We start from the raw sequence: 23,430 nt of genomic DNA on the forward strand, positions 1-23,430 counted from the left end.
TTTAATGTTTAGATTAGTGAATAAAAAATTATTTTACTAAATATACATACAAATTTCAATTTTAAAATGTTTCATATCTTTCCCGTACATTAAATAGGGCTTTTAAACATAAAATATAATATAATAGTAAAATACGAAAGTTAATTCTTAAAATTTTACTATTAAGATAAGATAAAATTTACAATTAATATTCAAAATTTATGGAATAAATGTATACAGATTTTTAAAAAAAATAATAATTTAAATATTATTTATTGTGTTACACGTGTAAGAATATTAAAATGTCTAATGCCATACAAATACAATGTGAACACAATTTTTTTATGACTTGTGATAATGTATTATATATGGCATAATATCAAATATTTACTTCTTTTTCAATTTCCCCCTTAGTTTTTTAATGAGCTAAAATTGATTATTAATTTTTCAAAAATAGTTAAATCATTTTTTAATGAAAATCCTAAATAAAACATCAACTTTTAAACGATGTTGGCCTGACAATTCTTGTTGTAGTTCGTGAATACTTCATGCTAACATTATACTATTTGTCTTATATGTTACATCAACAAGTAATTTAAAAATTATGAAAATACTCAAAACCTAAAATCCAAAAAATTATAAAAAAATCATACAAAAATAACATGAAGTACACATGGATTAGCATGCAGGCTGTCATGTTTAAAAATTTAACGTTTAGTTAGTATTTTCATTAAAAAAACAACAATTCGTCTATTTTGAAAGATTGATGGTCAAATTTGACTCTTTTCAAAAAGGTTGAGAAATAATTTTAACTCGAAAAAGAAGAAGAATAAAGGCCAATTTGATAAAAGATGTAAACATCGAATGCTAAATTTGGCATTATACAGTCATTATAAAAATAATGGATAAATATCAAATCTATACATAAACTTTGACCCGATGTACAATTTGATTCATGAGATTTGATTTTGTGCAATTATACACATTAAACTTTAAGTTTGGTTCAAATGTAGACTTTAAAGAAATGAATACATCAAATTACTTTTATATTGGATAAGTATAATAATTTACATATATAATATATAAACATAAAATGATGTTATATCAATAATGATATTAGCTGTTTATGAAAATCGAACCAAATCAAATCAAACTATCATGTATGAAATTATAAAAAAAAACCAAAGTTCATATATAATATTACATACTGAACAAAAATTTATGTGTAATTTTAAGATTTATCCCTAAAAATAAAGTAAAATATTAAAGCAAAACAATAGCATGTTAAGTTTCTTAAACTTTAATAATAATAAACAAAACCCAATTATAATAATAAATAAAATAAGAATATATAAAAAACCAAAAAAATAATTCATATGCATGCATTATTGGATTGAAATCTTCAATTTTGGATATATATGTATAATGTATAATATTATTATAAAGTATGATACAAAATTAAATGACCAATTATATTGTAAGTGACATAGGTATTAAAGTGTCATGAAAATAATATGTAAATATCACAAGTTGTATTTATAATTTGATGAGAGGTCAAATTATAAATACTCAAAACTTATTTAATAATCAATTATTTAAAGAGGTAGTTGTCCCTAAGAAATAAGATTATCCCGTATTTCTTTCTATCCACGTTAAAGAGTCATACAAAGAGTAAAACTATTTTCTTGAAAGATCAAAATATTTTAAACAAATTCCAACAATAAATTTAAATGTGCTTCTGTATTTAACTTTGTTGTTAATAATACGATATGAAAATATATAATTTTAAGTGGATGTAACTCTAATATACATTTCATAGTCTACTCAAAACCCTGGCTATTATACTCACGTGAGGAGTTTTAAACTTTAATAATTTGAAATAATTTTTTATGCCAACCGAGTAAAATACTTGAGTGTTTCATTAGTCTCTATTCTTCTTTCATTATGATTTTTAAAAAATAGAATAAAATTGTCACAAATCCCAATCAAGATAATGCAAAGTTATAAATGTATTGAAATTATCTCTTATATTAATAAATTTTGATATGATTAATATTATAGACTCAACGTAATTTCTTTAAATCAAACGTAATAATATCCCTCGAAGAGAAAATATTTATATACAAACTACCTCTTAACTTAATCTTTATGGGGAGTAAATCAAGGAATTAATATTTAAATAGGGAGTTTAAGAGGCAAAGAGGAGGGAATGGCCTCTTCCCGGGGCGTCAAAGAGATGGTCGTGGCAAATGGGTGGTGGGATTTTCCAAACGGTTTGGACGGTGCTCAGTCATCGAAGCTGTCTTATGAAGGGTTTATGATGGATTTGTCGACTCGTAAAAAATTACTTTTTTAATTTCAAATTAAGTTATTTAATTTTTTTAATTAATTTGAATAAGTAATTTTTTTTTTCAAATTCGGAATAAGTTAAATTTTACAATTTGAATACCTTTCATAATAAATTAGTGTAAATATTTTTTTATTTTGTAAATTTCAAAAATGAATAAATTAGTCTCTCTAACAAAAAAATAAAATCAAAATAATTTTTAAAAATTAAAATATTTATAAAAAATCCCAAATTTTCATATTTAAAAAATTATAAAAAAATAAAAAATTATAAAGGGTATGTAAAAGAGTGTAAAATTTTCAAATTAATTGTTTTGAGAACCTAAACAAGTAAATTACCAATTTAAGTTTATTATATAAAAGTATCTTATTTTTTTCTCTTATTTTGCTTTGAAATAATTACTAAATATTTATGGTTTTAAATTTATGTGCTCTAGTATGTAATTAGTTATACTGTAATAAAATTTTAATTTGACATGTTTTATTTTTTAAAATTTAATTTAAACAATTCCACTCAATTTCATTGAATTTGATTTAAAAAGAATAAAATAAAATTGAACTAAGATAATAAAATGAAACATTTCAGCTCGACTAATTCAAAAAAAATTCACTCAATCTAATTGACTGAACGCTAACCCTTATTTATGAGGCTTTAAATATGAGATTAAGGAATGTTATAAATAGTGGTTAAATTGCTATAGAGACAAACCCCATATATCCATCCTACTGAATTTGTTGGCCAGGTCATGGGAGGTACGAGTGGTACATGTGTACCGTGAAGGTAATCGTGCTGCCGATGAAATGGCTGCGTTGTCGACTGAACAACCGTTTAGAAGGAAGGTGTATTATGAGCCACCTGCCGGGGTATTGCATCTGTTAGAGCAGGATGAGCAAGTAGCAGCTTGGCAACGAGTTGCAATAGTGTAGCTACACTGCATGTTTCTTTTCTTATAAAAAAAAAATTGTAAAATGGGTAATGGGAGAAGCAATGGGAAAGTATTTAAATCACTTCAAATCATTATTTTTGAAATTGAATAGGATTAGTTTAAAATTCAATTTTAACTCTGAATTTAAAAGAAAATTTAAGCTAAATTAGTGTGAATTGTTTGAATTAAATTAAAATTTTAATTGAACTGGATAAAGAATATTTTTATTTTTAATAAATTATATAATGGATAAAGAAAACTAATAACTTAATTAATTAACTATTGATTGGATTTTGAAAACTTAGCTTAAAACAATGCTTTAGGGAATAAATAATAATAGAAAAGAAAAAGGCAAAAGCGTGAGACAGTACAGCTAAGAGAAACAGAAGAATACACGTGCAGGGGAAGTAAAATGAAAGTGAGAGGGAAGGGAAAGTCCAATCAAAATAATTGGGGAGACATGGTCTCTCCTTAGCCAGCTCGAGGCATAGTATGAGCGTTGCTTCATGTGTCACCATTCACCAACCCAACCCAACCCAACCCAACCCAACCCTGTGTTTTTGCTTTTTGGGTGTCTCTTCCAAATACTATGCTCACCGGAGCCACTGTGCCAATGAGCCCCCTTTTTTAAAGACTTGGAATGTGATTGACTTGTGGGTAGTGGCCCCACCATCATGTGCACCCACGCCTTTCCCCAGGGATTTTTAACTCATCTACATGATAAAGTTGTTAATTTACTTCGTTAATAGGATACAGAAGCAATAAAAAGATTTACATTATTTTGAGAGTTTTTTTATTATTTTTATTATTTATATAAAATATATATTCACGTAAAAAAATTTATTAGTATAAGAAGAAGTGGGTTCAAGTATACTTCAATGTCTTGATTATCTTATTTAAGGGTTAGGATCAGTGGCGGAGTCAAAGATTGTATATTTTTTATGAAATTAAATTGTATATTTTTATTATAGTAAAAAATACAATTTTATCATTTTAATAGTTTATATCTTTATAATTTTTAAAAGATTAAATCAAATTTTTATTATTTTGGGTCAAAGTGTAATTTTACTATTACTAATTTAAAATTTTATAAATTATAAATGACCTAAACAAAAAAAAATCATTTTAGGGGGGCTGGGGTCACACTAGCCCCTTAGTTCCGCCACTTGTTAGGATAAGGTTATTGATAGTTTTAGACATGGTATAAAAAAATTAAAAATTCAACCAAAATCTTGTTTAATATTTATATTATTTTTTAAATATATTTGTTTTATAATTTTGTTTTGAACCCTCATTCGAATTATAAATTATCCAAACCTAATGTTTAAAAAATACTTGAATTTTACAATTCAAATTGTAATAGAGTTAATATTTATTACATAAAAATTATCTTGAAAATTAATAATTTTCAACTGCAATTCAATTCCAAACAATAAATTTTATTTACAAAACCATAAAATTTTTAAAAATATTAACTATGTTAAACAATAAATTTTAGCTTTGTTCCAATTTATTCTTATTTGATTCTTTTTAATAATATATGGATTAAATTGATCCAGTTAATAATAGATGGACTAACTTGATTAGATTCCTATAATAGAGGGACCTCGCAAGTACATTCACTATTAATTAGGTCCTTATTAGGAGAGAAGCTAGGAATTTTCTAATGAAATCGAAATAAAGTTAGAAAACTTTTAAGGGCCAAAAATGAAAAGTTTTCATTTATCAAAGAAGTTGAAAGGTATTAAATTGAATTATTAATATTTTGAGAGTGCCTAAGATTGTAATTGAACTATCAACCAAAGGGGTCAAGGCACTGCCTATCTAAAGTGAATATATTTCTTGATAAATACATATTTAAAGTATATTTTTATAATTATATATTGAATATAGAAAATACTAATATATATACATTTAAATAATTAAAAAATATTTGTTATATTTTAATTGAATTGGTATTATCGTTGTTGGAGCAATTTAGGGAATATTAGTTCGAATGCACTTAAATATTTAATATTTTTCACTTCAAGGATTGAGGAGTATAGTTCTTAGTCATTTTTTTTTCATTTTTTATTTAAATTAAATAATTTGGGTAGCGTTTTGGAATTAAGATTTTAGAATTTGGATTTAAAAAAAATGTAAATTAAGTACTAAACTATTAATAAATATAACATTCATGATAATTTCTTAAATACATGAATTTATTAAATATCTATTTAATAATAAATTTAAAATTCGCTTTTTCTAATATACATTATAATAACTCTTAACTAGTTTTCTCGCTACATTTCATTTTTACCATTTTACATATTAAATTAAAAATCATTATCAAATAATAATTCTAGACAACTTAATCTACTCAAATTAACAAAATTCTTTTTGAAAATTTGGATATTATAGATTGAGGATCACCCACCCAATATGTAAAAGAAAAATCTATATTTTATATAATTATTGAATTTAATTGAATTGATTTAATTTGAAAATCAACTTAATCTAAAAAAATTAAAATTTATTTTTTAAAAAATAAAAAAAATACTAGGAGTATATTTTGTTTATTTAAATCAAAATAAATAACTTATGTATAGGTAAAACTTCAACCTTTTGAGCACCACCAACTTTAAAATTATTATTTTTTATAATATTTATAAAATTAATGGGAGGGTTGTTTAAAAACAATTGCATGATAGACAATTTTTAAAAAAAAAAATACTCATAATCCTATCAATTCATTTATTTTATTATCAATTTTGTCTCCAAGCAAATTACTGTTAACTCACAGTACAAATACAATCACACAGTTACTAACTCACAAAGTTGTTCAAAAATTATGTTATATTAAAATTGCCTGCCAAGAAAAAAAAAACACGAGGAGTGATTAGGCCATTTATCCCTGGTACTATCACCATCACAAATGCATTTATAACATGAACTTGTTTCCTTTTTTTTTTTTTAATGAAATTCCATTGAAGGTATTCCTTCTTCATTAATATAATGGGTAATATTTAAAATGTAAAACCTGTTGGGCTAAATTCAATTGGCGATGCATGCTTTGACAACCCAAATTAGCTGTCTGTCAATGCAATGTTTTCCAAATATCACTTCCACAATTCCATCAGAAAAAAAAAGAAAAAGGAAAATGGAAAGCTGAAAGAATTGGACTCCACAAAACTGCAAGTATTAATTAACTCCATTTGCCTTCTCTCTCACCATGTCTTCAAAATCGTTGGCAGCTTCTAGTCCAATGATGTGTAAAAATGAGAGGCTCTTTTTTCAGACAACTGAGTACAACACATGTTGTCTTTAGGGGATGAACCCTGTGCTGGCTTTTCAGTCATCTCTGTCATCAGCTATACCTTCAACAAATAAACCCTAAAATTAAAAGAGCCTGGAAACTGTAGTTATCTTCAGTTTTGTCTTTTATCAATCTAACGACTCATATTTCCTTTTTTTTTTATATTCTTTTATCGTGCAAAAAATTGTGGGATTCATATGATGTATTAAAAATAAAACTTTGGATACATTAATGTAAAGAGGGAATAAACTATCGGTTTTCTGGGTAAGATATGGAGCTGAAGACATAAGTATATGGAATGTTCATAACTATCAACAGTTGGGAAGGATAGATGATTTGTAAGATTCGATAAAACGACTTTCTCATTCTCTTTGTTTTTTCTTTCTAATTTTATATCTATTGGCGAAGACAGCAATCTAAGTTGTTTCACTCCATCCTTAGCTTGCAGGAATAGATTAGCCCATTACATGCATGCACAGACAAGTTGCAGAGACACGCAGAAGCTTATCCCGAATCCACCAGCAGAACTCAGCAGCCAGCAAGCATATGCTTTGCTTCATAGGAAAAGCCTATTGACAATGTATAAGATAAATTCATACCCAAAAAGTGCCCAAAACCCACCTAAACCAAGAAAAATGCTGCTTCAATGTAGGTTAAATCAGGGTTTTAATGACTGAGACTACCCAGGGTCTTGGCTCTGCTTGTATCATAATTTTCTTTTTGGGTCAAAGATCTCATTATTTGGTATTCACATTGAATCCCGATTATTTTAAAGTCAAACCAGGTTGAACATCATTTACTTTTTTCCGTTCACAATATTCATAACAAAAATATTGTTTAAAACACCCCAAATTCCTTATTACTCTACCCAGGAAACAGAATACAGTAAATGGTAATAGAGTGGGTAAAGTGGTGTATGTATTTTAGTTACAGTTGCCATTAAAAGTAGCATGTCAAAAAAATTATAAGTGGGGATCGCACTTTGTCCAAGAAGGTTATCCCATCCCTCTTTCATATCTTATCTTTTTCCACTCTCTCAACTCGTGGGGTTACTTCGAGAACTTCGAAAGATCACTAATCCTAGCACCATCCCTTTTATCTCTCTCTCTCAACAGAGCTAGAAACAGACACTTCCTGTCTTGACTAAGAACGCAATAATTTTGTTTAGATTTAATATCATGAGATGCATGTTCGTACACTATCGTATCACGACACAAAATGCTACTACAAAGGAAAAATGAAGGCAACCATCTCAACAGTCATATAAATTTACCAAGACTTGGATCAACCCGAGCTCACCATCGCTTAGGCTGAGTTACCTGTCTCGTCAACCATTAATGCTCCATACGAAGACACTATCTCTTATTTCTATCCTACTGCTATATAAACCTTTCTTTCACTTCATCTGTTTCATCGTTGTATGCAACTCCGCCCCCCCCCCCTCTCTTCATTTACTACTTTCTGTCTGTATTCATATATCACTATTAATTTCCTTAGAAGAAAATGAAAGGGAAGTTTCTAAAGGCATGCTTCACAAAGTGGAGGAAGATGGGGAGTAGGGTCATACCTTGTAGCAGTGGCGAGTGTTGTTATCAGTGGGCAAAGTGGACGAATTCCATGCATGAAGGAAGCTCAATCCCTAGCGATGTGCCAAAGGGTCACCTAGTAGTGTATGTTGGTGAAAACTATAAGAGGTTTGTGATTAAAATCACCTTGCTCAAGCACCCGCTATTCAAGGCATTGCTGGATCAAGCTCAGGATGAATATGATTTCAACACCGACTCCAAACTCTGCATTCCATGTGATGAAAGTCTCTTCCTCAATGTTGTTCGATGTGCCAGCTCTCGGCCAGATCGAAAACCTCTGTGTCTTTAGGCATTCTTCCACATATGTGATTGATATTCACGAGGTTCGAGTCCAACTCAGGATGCTAATATGTAGTATACTGTAGATTTTTATAAACATAAATTCTTTAGCCTATTAATGTTAATTGGACTGAACTATGCTAAACTTTTGTTTCTACGGGGCCTCAACTGCTCCATGCATGACCTAAGTAGAAACTAGTTAAACACAGTACGGTGCCTCATCAATACTGAACAAGAAACTGGATCAGACCCCACAAGCTGACAGTATCTGACAGTTTCAGGCTGGACCAAAACTGTCGGTTTCATTAGCTCTAAATTTCTAATCTTTGAAACTCGAAACAACAATAACAGCTAATTGATGTCACTTGGCATGCAAGTCCCTTAGTCTCTTTGAGCCCATCTCAGGGCAGTGCCCCTGATATTTTGCCCGTAATAATAAAGCAGGAAACATACCAACAGATACGCTAAAGCACGTAATTAATCCAAGAAGAAACAGACAGTCAAAGTGCTGCAAAACTATCAAAGCATGATTCTTTGGGTTTGCCTAAGTTTCCAATTTCAGAAGCTAAGGATTCAAGAAGAGTAAGGAGGAATTTAGAGGTCAAGCGTTTCAAATCAACCCATGACTAGATTGGCAAGCAGAATGCTTGAAACTCAGAAAAGAATCAAATCCCAGTAGCAATTCAACTTTTTACCTCAAAAAGTAAAGCTGATTGACAATGAGAAAGCAATGATTAGCAGTTTATTTCCATCTAACACCATTAAAAGAAAAGCAAGAGATTCAATTCAAGCAATAGCTTCAAGGTTGGATGATGCATAAGCAAAGTAAGAGCCAATAAACAATTTCGGGACATAACAATTTGCAGTAATGTTCACATAACGGTTCACATTGACATAATGTCCAGTAGCTCTTGCATATTCCCTAAGTTGGAAATATTTTAATTCAACCAACATTAACAAGTTACACATCCAACACTCGAATAACTAAATTAAACAACTGAGGAACAGAGAAGGCAATGACCTTGATCAACAATTCTACAAGGGGTAGTGATAGAATTGGCATCTTAAAAGTACAGCAACTTTGGCGATTTGACAAACTCTATTATTCATCTTTTGAATCAAAATATCTTAAATATTGGATTATCATACACAAATTTATGTATCGCTAATTCTTGTTTCCTATTCGTTACGCATGAGCATCTGATGTCTGTCTACACCAACAAAGTCAATAGGTAGTTAGGTACAAATAATGATTCTTTTGTCTAATAATAAATCTACATATCATCCATCCACACAAGCACGATAATCGACTAAACGCACATGCATAAATACTGCTTATGATAAGATACTTCTCCTTATGAGAAACAAGATTGTACAGCCATCTGTCACCAACATGGAGGAAAATGTATTTCAAAGGACAAAGCCCACGAGCTTCTTTTAAAATCTAAAATCCAGTACCATTTAACCTGTCCAACAATGTTGGCAAAACAGTTGCTTAATACCTGTTGCTCCTTAATAGACAAAAACATTGAAATAATAGAATCCATATCAAGGATAAATATTAATGTTCACATTCAAATACTATCATACATCGTTATAGTGAGTTGAACCTTGTACAGATATAAGAAGGCCTTCACCATTGAAGTCTATTACACTCAGTTGTCTACGATACTTCGCCTCAAACGGTAATGCACCAGGCCAACTTACAGAACTTCCACAAAACTTAGTAACTTAGCAACAATTAAAAGCAACTTTTCATAACCTTTAAAAAATCTTTAATACATACAGGTTTAGAAAACGTTGAACCTCCCTTATTCTGGCAATGCTGCATGCTTTTATCTCACCTCTAACTCAACGCATATCAGAATGCATCATTTCCAACTCCTATTCTATCTTGATACTCTGGTACAGAAACATAAAAAATATTTGCTAAAGTTGCATGTCCCATTCCAATAATTTGCACGTTACAGCATAAAACGCATATGAACGCCGCATGCCTACTTTCCCTCACTACGAGAAAATGGGAAATAAAAAGGCTCACAGCTGAATCAAGAAAAGAGGATATTTAGGCAAGACCTGAAGTGCAACTTTCATGACTAAAATACTCACCTTTTTCTCTTCACCAAAACATTCATCAGATCTCTTTTAGATAATTATTGTCTGTATGATGATTGTTTCGCTCCTAAAGCTCATTAAACTAACTCTATAAAGCCAGTAAGCACAATGGTTCAGCACTGCAAACTTAAAGCCATTACTATTTCCTCATGTATAATTTTACAAACTGCAAGATAATATAAGCCAGTTGGCATCTTACAAACAAAATTTCCAGCAAAATTGCGGTAAAAACAAGAAAGCTATCACACATTGCAAATAGAGGAGCAATTCAAAACTTTAGCATATGCACAAAGAGTAAAGGACATAGCACAAAGACAACGGTTTTAGTATAACAGCATCAGCAAGATTTGGAGCATGAGAAACAATTACCATTCTCATTGATACCAGCAAGGAACAAGTACTGCAAGGCAGTAATAACAATTGGTTGCAACAGAATATACACAAAGAAGCAATGTGGTGGAAGTATACACAAGTAATATATTGCTTCATGATAAAAGTACATGCAAAGCATTGGCAAGTTCTTTCACAAAACAATGGTGGTTTTGCATCACCAGCACTGCAAAACAGGGAGAGTCAAAACCGTTCGAAAATGTTGCCGCTATCTTCAGTGTGACAATTGAAAATTCTAGCAGCAAGAATAACCCTTTCTTTCCCACTTGAGTATCATCTAAGTCCATCAATCAAAGCCTCCAATTCTCTCCTCCCATACCTCCTACCGTCTGCATTAGCCTCCCTACACCTCACCACAAAGTAAAATATCAACCAAGCCACCATGAAATATACCTCCAAAGCTGCCTGAATAACCATAGCGAAAAATTCCCCACCTATATGAGTCAAAACCCATCTTGCTAAAGACCCACCTGAGATAGCTTCGTAACACTTAATCTGAATTGCTTGGTTCAACAGTGTTGACATCAAATAACAACCTTCTGTTATAATTTCCCTCCCGGTTCTTCTAGAATCCACGATGGCAATCCAAGCAGCTAATGAGAATGCAAATGAAACTAAAGTATCGACCAGAAACCATGTAAACAAAAACCCTGAAATCTCCTTCTCATAACCCCTAATCCATGGAGATGTAACCGAAAAAGGCATCAACTTTAACCTAACAAAGAGCTTAAAAAAGGAGTAGTGATCCTCAATTTCTCCGAAATACCAGAACCCAAGAAGCTGAGTCACCGCGTCTCTTACTGCCCATTTAATTAAAACGAATCCAGTGAGTCTTTTCAAACCTATTTTCGACCCATCCCAAAAAGCCCCAAAAAAGGACACAAATCGTCCAATCAAGTCATTAACGGTTGTAACAAAAAGAACACCCGACACCAAAGAGTAAATCGTGGTAAACCCTAAAATCACCCATCCATACGCCGCCGATAAGAAGCTGACGAGAAAGAAAAGCGCCGCCGCGTCACGGCGTCCCAACTCCAGTCCTTTATAAACGAACTGAAAATCCACAATCCTTTCTTCCTGCTGTTCCCCTTCATTGTTTTCGTAGTCAAGCGTGGTTGTTTTGAACTTGACTCCGTAACGAACAATTTCCGGCAGCAGAATCCCGTTATCCGCCACGAAGTGCGAAAACCCCAATTTAGTACCGAAGTTGGAAAGAATGACGGGGGTGCCATTGAGGGGGCGTTTGGGGAAAGAGCCGAAGAGGGAGCGGTCGCGGTGATCATCGTCGGACGAAAAGAAACCATCGTCGAGAGTACCGACGCGCGTGAGGTGGAGGAAAGGACGGCGTGTTTGGCGACGAGCAGGGTGGAGACGCGCGTGGGAATGAGAATGATGGAGGTCGAGGCGAGAAAGGAGGGATTTGAAAGAAGGGTCCCGGTCGATGAAGGAATTGAGGAGAAGGGAACCGGATTCAACCAAGGAACGGAAAGAGAGGAGGAGGAAAGAAAGGAAGAGGAATGTGAAAGGGTGAGCGGTGAAATGCACGGCGGACTTTTTCAGGATCTCAGATGTGGACCGTAGCTGGCCGAACCGCTGGTGGTGATCGGTCATGGCGGTTTTTTGTATTTAATTTTGGAGATGGTTTCAGATTTGTTGGAAGTGAAGAAACATAGGTGTGCAAATGGAGGGAGGGAGGGGGATTCTGTCTTTCTGGTTTTCTCTGCTTTCCTTTTTTGGTTTAGGAATTTGTTTTGGGTCAATGGGGAATTGGATGAAAAAGGTGAGAGAGAGTCAGGTGTGGGAATTAACTTAAGAATTTGGATTGGGCCCATTGATCCAATTTCAATGAAACGATTTATTTTTTATTTTTTACACAATTCAACACGCAAATAACCACATTCATTTCAACCAAATTCCATCTTTGTCTTCCAAAAAGTACCTTCCAAATTATCCACATTTTTCTAATCTTTTGTTTCTCTTTTGAATCCTAAATTTAATGTTAGTCAGTTGATATCAATTTCCATCTTCAAACTGCTCTTGAACTTTAATCTAACTATTCTAAAAATTTGAAGTTTAAACTTGTTTATACTTAACTTCACGGTAAAATATAATTTTATAATATAAAACTATATTAAAGAGTTAATTACACTAGTCTTCCACAAATATGAACCTTCATTTTAGATTAGCTCTCAAACTCTAAAATATTCTATTTACATCCCAAACTATCAAAGGTTATATCAGTAAGACTCTTTGTTGCTAAAATTGTTAATTTAATTGTTAAATTAGACTTCATTTCTCATGTGGCATCATTTAAAATTAATATTTTAAAGAAAAAATAAATATTATAAAAATGAATATTTTTGGTTTTTAAAATTCATGTCTTATGCGACATAATTTAAAATTTTTTTAAAAATGAATATTCTAAAAATAGATGTAAAAATCTTAACTTTTGGGTTTTCGAAACTTTTTATAGAAGCTTTATTGTTCACTTTCGTTTTTTATTCGGTTTTACTTTTAAAAGTTATGTAACATTATTATACTTTTCTTTTAACATTTTCATTTTAAATTATGCCATATAAAATTTAATGTGCCATTTTAACAATTAAAATTAATGATTTTAATAATGAAAAGACTTTATTGATATAACATTAATAGTTTGAAAATATAATCAAAATGTTCTTGGAAAAGTGTTCGGTCGTTGTCGTTGAGCTTTGAAGTATTTTGGATAGACAACTACTACAAATGCAATGACTTCGACGAAGTTGTCATTTAATCTGATAACCATGAGATTGTTATAGCTATTAGCAATAGCAAACTTGAAAGATCGACCTCTAATTTAATCAAAAGTATTCAACAAATTCTAGCTAAAGAACAAATGTGGTAACTGAGATACGTCCCTAGAGAAGCTAACAAGATTGTTGATGCTTTAACAAAAATGACACTCTCAAATAATGAAGAATTGCATGTGCTTGATCTCCTACAGAGGTTCAAGGATTTTTACAAGAAGGAAATACTAGAGATTATCTAGAGATAAATATGTTCATGTAACGATAATCAAAAGTTCAATTAGACTTAAAAGCCATTCGAATCAAATATTATGATGCTCAAATTTGATTCAACCAATAAATTAAATTGTTTGAACACAAGCTAAATCATTTTTTTTATTTCAAATTGAACTCAAATAGCTTTCAAACACTAGTGTATTATTTAGTCCCCTATACTGAACTGAGATTTCAATTGTGATTTTAACTAAGCATTAATGCAAGCAAATGAAACAAGTATTAGAAGCCATTGAAATGCCTTCTGGCCAGCTACCAAATACAAGAATGTAAGAAAAACCAGGGGAAAAAAACATTGACCACAATCCACAAACTCATCTCAACCATAAGCTTATGAAATGAAACGATTGGCTCCTTTCATGAATAAACATAAAATGTTATTCTCATATGCCATTTCAAGATGCAGGCATCGAAATGACACCGGCAAATAGGAAAAATAAAAACAAAATTCAATTAGCAAGAGGGTTCTTAACAATCAGAAACTTGAAAACAACAGTGGAGAGGAGATCAGGAAAGTGGAATAGCTTTATTTAAATTCAGGCTTTTCTGGGTATGTGCATCCAGACCTTTGGATGATAACGTTGGATGCATAGCAACCAGCCCTTACGCAATCCTCAATGGACTTCCCTTGAACCAATTGTGAAAGAAAGCCTCCAACAAAGGCATCACCTGCACAAAATTGCATTAAATTGTTAAAAATGGCTCCATTAAATGGTTGCAGCTTCGTTTCTGACTCACTGATATGTCAAATTGGATCCAAGTTAAATCATTTCTATAACTAATCTGAGGTATATGTCTTGTATGGCATTTCATTTTAGCATTAACACTGTCAAGTGTTGGAAGTGACTGTATACCTGCACCATTTGTATCAACAAGCTTTTCCTTGGGTAACAAAATAACAGGGAATTGCTTCACTTTCCCATCCTCGGCAACAATTACCGGATCTGCACCCTGAGTAATAACAGTAGTCCTCTTGTATGTTCCAGAAGCTTTTGGCCACTGTGAAATCTTCAGGGCTATCTCTGCAACATCATCAGTCTGGACAGCAAAACCAGCCCAAACAGGTCATTACCAAACATAAACCATCAAATTCATAATAACATATTATATTTAACAGCTATTACCTCCCAGCCATGAACCTTTGAGAAGGTTCTTGCTTCAGTTTCGTTGCCAAAGACAAAGTCCATATACCTGATAGACAATAAGCTCAGAGACTTACTTTAATACATGAGTATTAATTTCCACAATAGGAAAATATGATAGAATTCTTACGGTAGTGCTTTCTCTTGTGCATCCTTAAAGAACTCGCAAATAAATGGAGCAGAAAGATTCATTGAGAACACCTGCAGACAAAATAAATATGTGAGGCCACTAAGCTGGTGAACTTTCATAAAGAGGGATTTCAGCAACGCGCTATATAATATACCTTGTTCTTTGCAGCAGCGTGTTCAGCAACAAGCTGTATGGAGTCCGGAGATACAGTAAGGAAAAATCCAGCAATATAGAAGTACTTGGCCTTCTCAACTGCATAAAAGTATTTATGAACAAGTTAGTCCCTAGAAGCGACAGCGGTTTATTTCAATTATTCTGATAAGATTTTCCCCAGTGAATGAGTTTCATCAATGTATAGTCAACCAAAACAAGAAAATAAAGGAAAATGAATACCCAACGCCCAATTCTCAGGCTTCTTCAAATGCTCAGACTTATAGCAGTTAGCAGCTGATAGATTTGCAATGAGTGACCTGCAGATAGATCCAAGTTTGAATCTTGCTATTCCGGTAGATAAAACATAGATGCTTTCTAACATCATAATCCTTGAAGCAAACATAAGTACAACAATAAAAATAGCAGCTTATAAGAAACAAGGAAAAATAAGGTCATTCTCAAACTTACCTTTCACCACCAACAACACAAACAGCACAAGTTCCTGTTGGTGCAGTTTCATCCTCGAGATATTGAACCTGATTTAACATGATCATACAACATCAATAATACCATTATTCTCAGCTCCAGATCTATCTTAAGAAATACAAAATTACAACTCAAAATAAATATGCATCCAGAAAGAGGAAGGTCAATGGACATAGCAGAAGTGCATAACCATTCGGCTAAAGCTGTGTGGAACTGAAACAAATCTCTCTCTCTCTCGCTCCATTTATATATATAATTTTTTTTCCCACTTCAAGTTTTCAATTGTTTTAGAGGTTTGGTAAGTGGTTTAGAAAGAAGGCTCACATTAACACCAGCAGCTTTTGAGTTCTTCTTCATTTCCTCCCCAAACTTGTCCTTCCCAATGCAGCCAATGTAACCAGTTGCACCAGGAATTTGAAGCATCCACTGCATAAGGCAGAAACAAATTTATTCTTAAGGTGATAGTAAATGTTATGACAACATTTTCCCAAAGCTCCAATCAATATAAGAAGCATAATGATATACCTGTGCAACTTTGATTGAATTTTGAGTAGCACCTGCACAAAACAAAAATTTGGGAGAATCATTATTGACCGCTAAGTTCTGACAGAAAATACAGATTCCAAGGCAACCCAGGCATTACCTCCAGCAATATACTCTACATTGGGCTTGGATGCCATTTCTTGATACCTGTCATAAAGAGCTTGGTAGTCAGAAGGCAGAACCATATAATATCAAGAACCACATCATACTTAAACACCAACTTCTCAACCAACTGATCATATCATTTTGAAATACACTTAAAAGCTCCATGTTTCAAAAGTAGCATGAAAGAGATGACCTCTCGTCAAGAGAATTGGTTCAAGATCTGCATTAAAAAACTCAGTTTCTCCCTAGAGATCGATGATCAGCATGTGCAACGATATCACCATTTAAACTTTTGGTAATATGTTCAAATTTATCCTATTTTAAAAGGTGAAGTCTTACGAAGTTACTATTTTTAACCCTTGCTCTAAACTACAAAGGTACACAAGCAAAGTTTCATGTAGATTAACCATCAACTAGTTTATATGCATAAAAACTAGCTTAAACAAGCAGATCAACAATTTAAGGGAACAAAATAAATCGAATGTGCATATATAAAACGTAGATCTAGCAGATCGAATAAGCCCATGCATACACGCACGCATATCAGGGTGAAGCAAGCGTTTAATACAAAAACTAAAACCACTATAAATAACAATCACAGTTTCAGTTAATCTGGGCTCATGGTAAAAAAGGAAAACATTTTAGCTTACATGGGAAGGTGTTTCTCCTCAGCTAAAATTGCATTGTTCAACTTGATATCATATCTGAAACCAAAACAAACCAAACCCAGATCAGATTCCACACAAAGAATCAAACCCAAGTCCCAATATAGGAAAAATACATCCCACAAGATAAGAAGAAACAAAATCAAAAGCTTAGAACCGTACTTTTTCAAGAACTCTTCGTCCACGACTAACGAAATGTCAAGGAGAGGATTACCCATCCCCAACAGAATCCCTTCATATGCCATTCTTTTGGAGAGGTTGTCGGCGATAGTTTGGTGAAAGAGGACAGGAACAAGAAGAGAGCAAAGTGAGAGAGTAGGTGATTTTTTTTTTCAGATCTCGGGTGTGGCGAAAATGAATTGTGTTACTCAATGTTTATAGGCCCAGTGCGTCCCCATCTTACCAACCTAGATGCTCAAATGTCCACTCCTTTAATTAAAAAAATGATAATAATAATAATTAAATTATTTTTAAATAAATCTGCCATAGATTTTCCATCTCTGGGGTTGGTGAAAACTGAAATCACTATTTGACAACTACCTGCTTCCAAAGTAGGATTCTTTTCCCCAGTTTTGTCCATTATTAAACATATAAACCTACACTTTCTGATCTTTTATATTAAGTCAATATTAAATAGTTGAATTTATTGACAAAACCAAAGTAAAGAGTTAAGCTTTCTATTTTTATTCAATGTTCCCCAAGGAAAATGAAGGAGATGATTACATATACACATATATATATTCTCATTTTGTATCGTCTTTGGATCAGATCTGATCATCTGCAAATTTTGTATGACAATCACACATGCAGTATCCTTCAGTTCTTTTGAACAAAAAGTATCCCTCAGTTCTTGACCATCCAATAGCCTGTTCATATGTTAGAATGAAAAGAATGGGCAACGGTGGCATGAAAAAGAATAGGGGTCTTGTCTGCAAATTTTGTATGAAAATTACACAAAATGCTTCTCTCTCCTGATTTTAGTAAGGCCAGCTGGTTTTTTCTTTCCCAAAAAAATAACAGCTGCACCTCAATCACGGAAATATATACGCAAAAAGTATAAATATAAAACCCAAAAATATAACCAGATTGGAACATATCAATCTTTAAAGTGTTAAAAGATGATATCTCGTAGGTCTGAGATTCAATATTGCATGGCCATCAGCCAGAATACAAGTGAATTAAACTATTTTTTTAACAAATTTAAATGATGCCATGTGTTCTCCACGGCTGAAGATAGACAGTCGAGAGCATAGCCATCATCTTCGATGTGATTTTATTCCTCTTAGTAGGGGAAGAAAACATTTAAGCTGAGGTAAAAAACCGTAGCAAACAAATTGCAAGGAAGTCAAATGCAAAAACTAGAAATGCTTCAAAGCAACAAACTTCAAAGGTGATCGCAAATGGCCTTTGTAAAATCTGTTGTTGTTGATGTGCCACCAAGGTCAGCAGTGCGATATTTACCCTCTGCGATTGTGCTGAGAATGGCTTCCTGAATCCTATCAGCCTTGTCATGGAGATTTAAGTGGCGCAACATTGAGACCGAACTCAATAGTAATGCAGTTGGATTTGCCATATTCTAAATAATGTCGACCATACAAATAATTAGCTAGAGCTGTAGGAAATGAAATTGTACTATGAAACTAAAAAAGAATCATGAAAAGCGAACATAATAATTTGGGTTTTTTTCTCTACTCAAAACTACCATAAATACCTGAAAACTTAAAGAACCACAATCTATAAACTACAATATTCAAACATGCTACAGAGCTTAATCAATCTCAAAAGTCACCTTGGAAATCCAAGATTAAAAACCTAATCTAGCTTTACAATTAGCATAATATGCATGTAGTTACACCTTCATAGACCTTGACATTCCTTCATAACCTATCTCGAGACATCTAGTCTCAACTCTCAAGCATTAAGAATTAAGATTTTCTTCGTATGCACTAAAGAGGTAATAATCCCTAAACATACTCATTTTTTTCTCAATAGTGCTTCTTGTTTGTGCCAGAAGAATGGCTCTAGAGAAAAAAAAATGTTAGAAAGACACTCAATTGGAAGTCCTAAGATAGATTTGAAGACACACCTTTCCAGCAATATCAGGTGCAGAACCATGGACAGCCTCAGCAAGTGCTATTCCTCCCTCGCCAATATTGCAACTGCAGAAAGAGTATATGTCGTAAAACCATCAAGATGTATAGTTGTAAACTACCTATGATTGTTAGGAAACTAGAGTTACCTAGGTGTTAAGCCCAAGCCCCCAATCAATCCAGCGCAAAGATCACTGATAATGTCACCATAGAGGTTAGGCATCACCAATACATCAAAAAGTGCCGGATTCTTCACAAGCTGCAAGTGGCAAGAAAGTAATTAGTTCTATATCAGTTTTAACTTCAATATAAGATGAAATGCACTCCATTTTTCCATTTTGTCAAAGTAATATAGGCAGACAGAAAGGTGGCGCCTATAGTAGCTGAATCAAAAGCTAACTTCTCTCCCTCCCATCAAAACTTTGGAAAAAGAAAGGAATAAAATGTTTGTAGGAAGAAATCAGTCATACCATCATACAGCAATTGTCAATGACTACTTCCTCGTAAGTTATCTCAGGATATTTCTCTGCAACTTCACGACAGCACTGGAAAAAGAGAAGCAAACCAAGCTTAATAAACGGTACACCAAATAATTAACTAACTACAAAATATGCATTTTCAATTGACAAACCTTAAGAAAAAGACCATCTGTTTTCTGCATAATATTGGCCTTATGAATTGCAGAAACTCTCTCTCTTCCATGGGTCTTAGCATAATGAAAAGCATATTCAGCCACCCTTAAGCTTGCCTGACGAGTAATAATCTTGAGACTTTCAACCACACCTCTCACTACCTAGCACCCAAAGAAAAAGAATTAACTCATATTATAGTGAATACCCCACTTTTCCAATTGCACAAGAACTACAAAAAAACAAGCTCACTTGATGCTCGAGTCCACTGTACTCCCCTTCAGTGTTTTCACGAATAGTGATAAGATTCACATCATCGTACCGAGTCTTATAACCCGGGAGACTGTAACAAGGCCTGACGTTGGCATACAGATTAAGTTCTTTCCTTAGTGTAAGATTCAAAGACCGATGACCTTTACCAATTGGAGTAGCCATTGGACCTTTCAAGCCTACCCGATTCCTTCTTACTGATTCTAGACTTTCCCAAGTTAGAAAACTTTGAGTTCTTGGATCAACTTGGTCCCCGACATAATGTTCTTCCCATTCAATTGGCACTTCAGCAGTTCTAAAAACCTAAATCAAATAAAATTACTCAGTTTCAACAAGAAAATTCACAGAGAAAATAAAGATGGGTCTTAATCAAGACTTTCTTATACAAACAATTATCTATTTACAATTCTATAGATCAGCTTCTTTAAACTAGAAACAGCCACTTAATAAGTTTGTGCTAAAAAAAAAAAACTTTCCAAAGCAAGCTTTAATTTTTTTTTTCAACGCTTAAGATTCAATTCATAGACGCAAATAAAAAAAAATCAAGACTTTGCAAAATTCGATACAATAAAAATTTAAAAAAAAAATAGAGAAAGTGAAAGAGAACGGCAACCTGTTTGACGGACTCAGCGATCTCGGGGCCGATGCCATCGCCGGGGAAGAGAGTGGCTCGAATGGTGTCGGTTGCCGAAGAGAAATGTCTAGCTAAAGAGAAATACGAGGCAGGATTAGGGTTAGGGCTGGCATGGGAAAGGATCTGACTCACTTGTCGTCTCAGGATATGCGTCGCCATTGATCTTGATGGCTGGCTGAGTCAAGGTTTTTCGATTTTGTGATAAATAAAAAGTAAAATTTTTAAAGCTAATTGCTTTATTCCGAAATTAGGCCAGTGAGGACATAATTCTTTTTCACTAGGTTTTTCTTTAAATATATAAGCAATGAATTAATGCCACCTGTATTTCCACTCTGAGATTTTTTTTTCTTTCAGAGTTATTATCGGCGACAAAGTTCGAAAAGTTCATGAGCAGCTGCTTGGCTAAATTAGTAATTTTCGTAACACCACTCTTTAATTTTTCAACTTTTGTATTTCATATCAAATAACTCTTTAATAAAAATTTTAATATCTCATATATTAATTTAAATTATAATATTTAATTAATTTTTTAAAATATTAAAATTTTAATTGCAGCAATTAACCTAAAATATTATATCTTATTTGAATCATCGAATATAATTAAAATATATTAATTTATTAATTTAAATATTATAATATAAATTTTTTAAATAATAGTTAAAGCATTTATTCCATATTTAACATATAACTTTTTTTTAAAATAAAATTAACACAACTTTTATTTACATTAAATTATTTTTAACTAATTGATAATAATAAATTATAATTATCACAACCTTTTTTACTTATGTTTAGAGCTTTATTCAAGTAATAATTCTATTTTAAAATTAGTCTAATTTTTTATTAATAATTTTGATTTTAATTTTAATTATTTTTAAATGTATAATTAACTCAGATTATAATTATTTTTAAATATATAATTATTCTTGCTTTTATTTTATTTAATTTTTTAACTAATAATTCTAAATTGAATATTATAACTATTTTTAAATATGAATTAAAAATAGAAATTATTCTCAAACGTTTTTTTTTAAATTCATGCTTTTATTTAGATTATAATTATAAATTATAAATAGATTATAAACTATATATTATAGATATAACACAACAAATATTTTTTTTCTTAGTATTTATATATTAGTATTAATATTTTAATATATGAAATACAAATTTTAAATATTTTTTAAATAATTAATATAAATTATTTGTAAAATTTAATTTAAACACATAAACTATATTTTAGATATTAAAATATAATCATTACAAATTTAAATGTATATAATACTATATATTTAAAATAAATTACTATATCCAAAACTTTTGTATATCATCAATATAGATTTTATTTATTTATTAAAATAATTATATTACTCTTATCAAATTTTCATTGCCGATTACAATCGAGGCAACTATTTTGGAATGAGTGTTTGAGCTTTTTCTTCTTTAAATTTTTTTTTTCATGCTTGTAAATACCCCATTCCCTTCATTTGTTTTTAGCACAAGCAAAAGTTGTGTCCCATCACCGTCGAGTTCCTAAGCCAACTTCAAATCCTTTTTTACCTTAAATTCGACTTTTTAAACCCTATTATGACTTTATTAACATTGCTTTAAAAGTCCTAGATATAGTTTTTTTTTTAAGTTAGTATTTATTTTGTCAAACTCAATTTTGGTTAAAATTATTTTTTTTGTTATTTAACTATAAAAATTTACATTTTTAGTCAATAGTATTATTGATTTCAAACGTTTTGATCATTCATCTATTAAAAATTACTATAACCTTAATGGAGAAGTGATGTGGCATGTTATATTGGCCACATAAGCACCACTTATTTTCCATGCACTTTGTTTTAAATTTTTTTTTATCTCATCAAATCTCGAAACTTCTTTTATTCTTACTCTTCATATTCTTTTTCTTCAACCAAGCCTCCCTCGTTTACTTCTTTCTCGAAAACTCCATTGTTGCTCGACAAAATTTCAACAACTTTAAAATGGAATTTGAAGTTGAAACAACAAAAATTGTCGAGACTTCAATCAGGAAATTCTCCTTCAACATAATAATATTTTTTTTTTGCTAGAAATGGAAAAAAATACATAAATCAATTTAACTACAAATTAGCACCATTCAACAAATCTAACACCCAAAACCAACAATTTCATATGTTTGATAGTTTTTCTCGATCTCTACCTTTTTAGTTGAGTAAACATATCTAGAATTGTAACACAAGACTGGGGATCAAGAAATGATGGCGAGTTTGAAAACGGTTGACCAAGCACTTAATTACATCCTGGGATAGGTTAAACACTTAATACCATTCCCATATTTTATTCAACTTAAACTTTCTTAGCCCTTTTCTCTCCAATTACAAAACAACTATTTTCAATACATTATACCACGTACTCTTTCTCTTTCCTTTTCCTTTTTATTTTTATTTTTATTTTTTTGGAATTAATTTTTCACACTTTTGAGTACATTGCCTCTTTTTAGTTGCTTTTGATTTCTCTTATTTCTCATACTCTTCTATGCTTTACACCGCAATACAAGAAACTATGTTAAGTCTTCCCTCACTATATCCACCAACATGTACTTGCTTGCTTACTTCCTCTATGA

General features: G+C 31.7%; 4 protein-coding genes across 4 annotated transcripts; 1 reads left to right on the forward strand and 3 right to left on the reverse strand.

Moving 5' to 3' along the window:
• Positions 1 to 7,936: 7,936 nt before the first annotated feature.
• LOC121206204 (indole-3-acetic acid-induced protein ARG7) lies at positions 7,937 to 10,796 on the forward strand. The gene has a single exon (XM_041076745.1). The coding sequence runs from the start codon at positions 8,050 to 8,052 to the stop codon at positions 8,419 to 8,421; it is 372 nt and encodes a 123-aa protein (XP_040932679.1). The 5' UTR covers positions 7,937 to 8,049; the 3' UTR covers positions 8,422 to 10,796.
• An 85-nt stretch (positions 10,797 to 10,881) lies between these two features.
• On the reverse strand, positions 10,882 to 12,780 carry LOC121206203 (uncharacterized). Its single transcript, XM_041076744.1, has one exon. The coding sequence runs from the start codon at positions 12,525 to 12,527 to the stop codon at positions 11,190 to 11,192; it is 1,338 nt and encodes a 445-aa protein (XP_040932678.1). The 5' UTR covers positions 12,528 to 12,780; the 3' UTR covers positions 10,882 to 11,189.
• A 1,559-nt stretch (positions 12,781 to 14,339) lies between these two features.
• Positions 14,340 to 17,763, reverse strand: LOC107943578 (adenosine kinase 2). Its single transcript, XM_041076748.1, has 12 exons — positions 17,362 to 17,763; positions 17,185 to 17,238; positions 16,530 to 16,576; positions 16,412 to 16,443; positions 16,211 to 16,312; positions 15,869 to 15,936; positions 15,641 to 15,717; positions 15,402 to 15,499; positions 15,248 to 15,318; positions 15,100 to 15,166; positions 14,830 to 15,013; positions 14,340 to 14,644 (listed from the first exon to the last, which is right to left on the reverse strand). The coding sequence occupies exons 1-12, from the start codon at positions 17,442 to 17,444 to the stop codon at positions 14,502 to 14,504; spliced, it is 1,026 nt and encodes a 341-aa protein (XP_040932682.1). The 5' UTR covers positions 17,445 to 17,763; the 3' UTR covers positions 14,340 to 14,501.
• A 514-nt stretch (positions 17,764 to 18,277) lies between these two features.
• On the reverse strand, positions 18,278 to 21,248 carry LOC107943579 (isocitrate dehydrogenase [NAD] catalytic subunit 5, mitochondrial). The gene is made up of 7 exons (XM_041076746.1): positions 20,802 to 21,248; positions 20,171 to 20,491; positions 19,921 to 20,082; positions 19,760 to 19,834; positions 19,439 to 19,548; positions 19,286 to 19,358; positions 18,278 to 18,775 (listed from the first exon to the last, which is right to left on the reverse strand). The coding sequence occupies exons 1-7, from the start codon at positions 20,979 to 20,981 to the stop codon at positions 18,584 to 18,586; spliced, it is 1,113 nt and encodes a 370-aa protein (XP_040932680.1). The 5' UTR covers positions 20,982 to 21,248; the 3' UTR covers positions 18,278 to 18,583.
• Positions 21,249 to 23,430: the final 2,182 nt, after the last annotated feature.

This window comes from Gossypium hirsutum, chromosome A09, assembly GCF_007990345.1.
Source record: "Gossypium hirsutum isolate 1008001.06 chromosome A09, Gossypium_hirsutum_v2.1, whole genome shotgun sequence".
Taxonomy (NCBI): domain Eukaryota; kingdom Viridiplantae; phylum Streptophyta; class Magnoliopsida; order Malvales; family Malvaceae; genus Gossypium; species Gossypium hirsutum.

What these genes read in the sequence shown, in the direction of transcription:
- LOC121206204 (XM_041076745.1), top strand. Translation starts at nt 8,050, where the DNA reads ATGAAAGGGAAGTTTCTAAAGGCATGCTTCACAAAGTGGAGGAAGATG.
- LOC107943579 (XM_041076746.1), bottom strand. Translation starts at nt 20,981, where the DNA reads ATGGCGACGCATATCCTGAGACGACAAGTGAGTCAGATCCTTTCCCAT. An exon ending in CAGATGGTCTTTTTCTTAAG is followed by an intron (nt 19,835 to 19,920) that starts GTTTGTCAATTG and finishes CTCTTTTTCCAG; the next exon opens with TGCTGTCGTGAAGTTGCAGA. An exon ending in CACCTGATATTGCTGGAAAG is followed by an intron (nt 18,776 to 19,285) that starts GTGTGTCTTCAA and finishes GACATTATTTAG; the next exon opens with AATATGGCAAATCCAACTGC.
- LOC107943578 (XM_041076748.1), bottom strand. Translation starts at nt 17,444, where the DNA reads ATGGCATATGAAGGGATTCTGTTGGGGATGGGTAATCCTCTCCTTGAC. An exon ending in GACGAAGAGTTCTTGAAAAA is followed by an intron (nt 17,239 to 17,361) that starts GTACGGTTCTAA and finishes TTTTGGTTTCAG; the next exon opens with ATATGATATCAAGTTGAACA. An exon ending in GCACAAGAGAAAGCACTACC is followed by an intron (nt 15,167 to 15,247) that starts GTAAGAATTCTA and finishes ATTGTCTATCAG; the next exon opens with GTATATGGACTTTGTCTTTG.
- LOC121206203 (XM_041076744.1), bottom strand. Translation starts at nt 12,527, where the DNA reads ATGACCGATCACCACCAGCGGTTCGGCCAGCTACGGTCCACATCTGAG.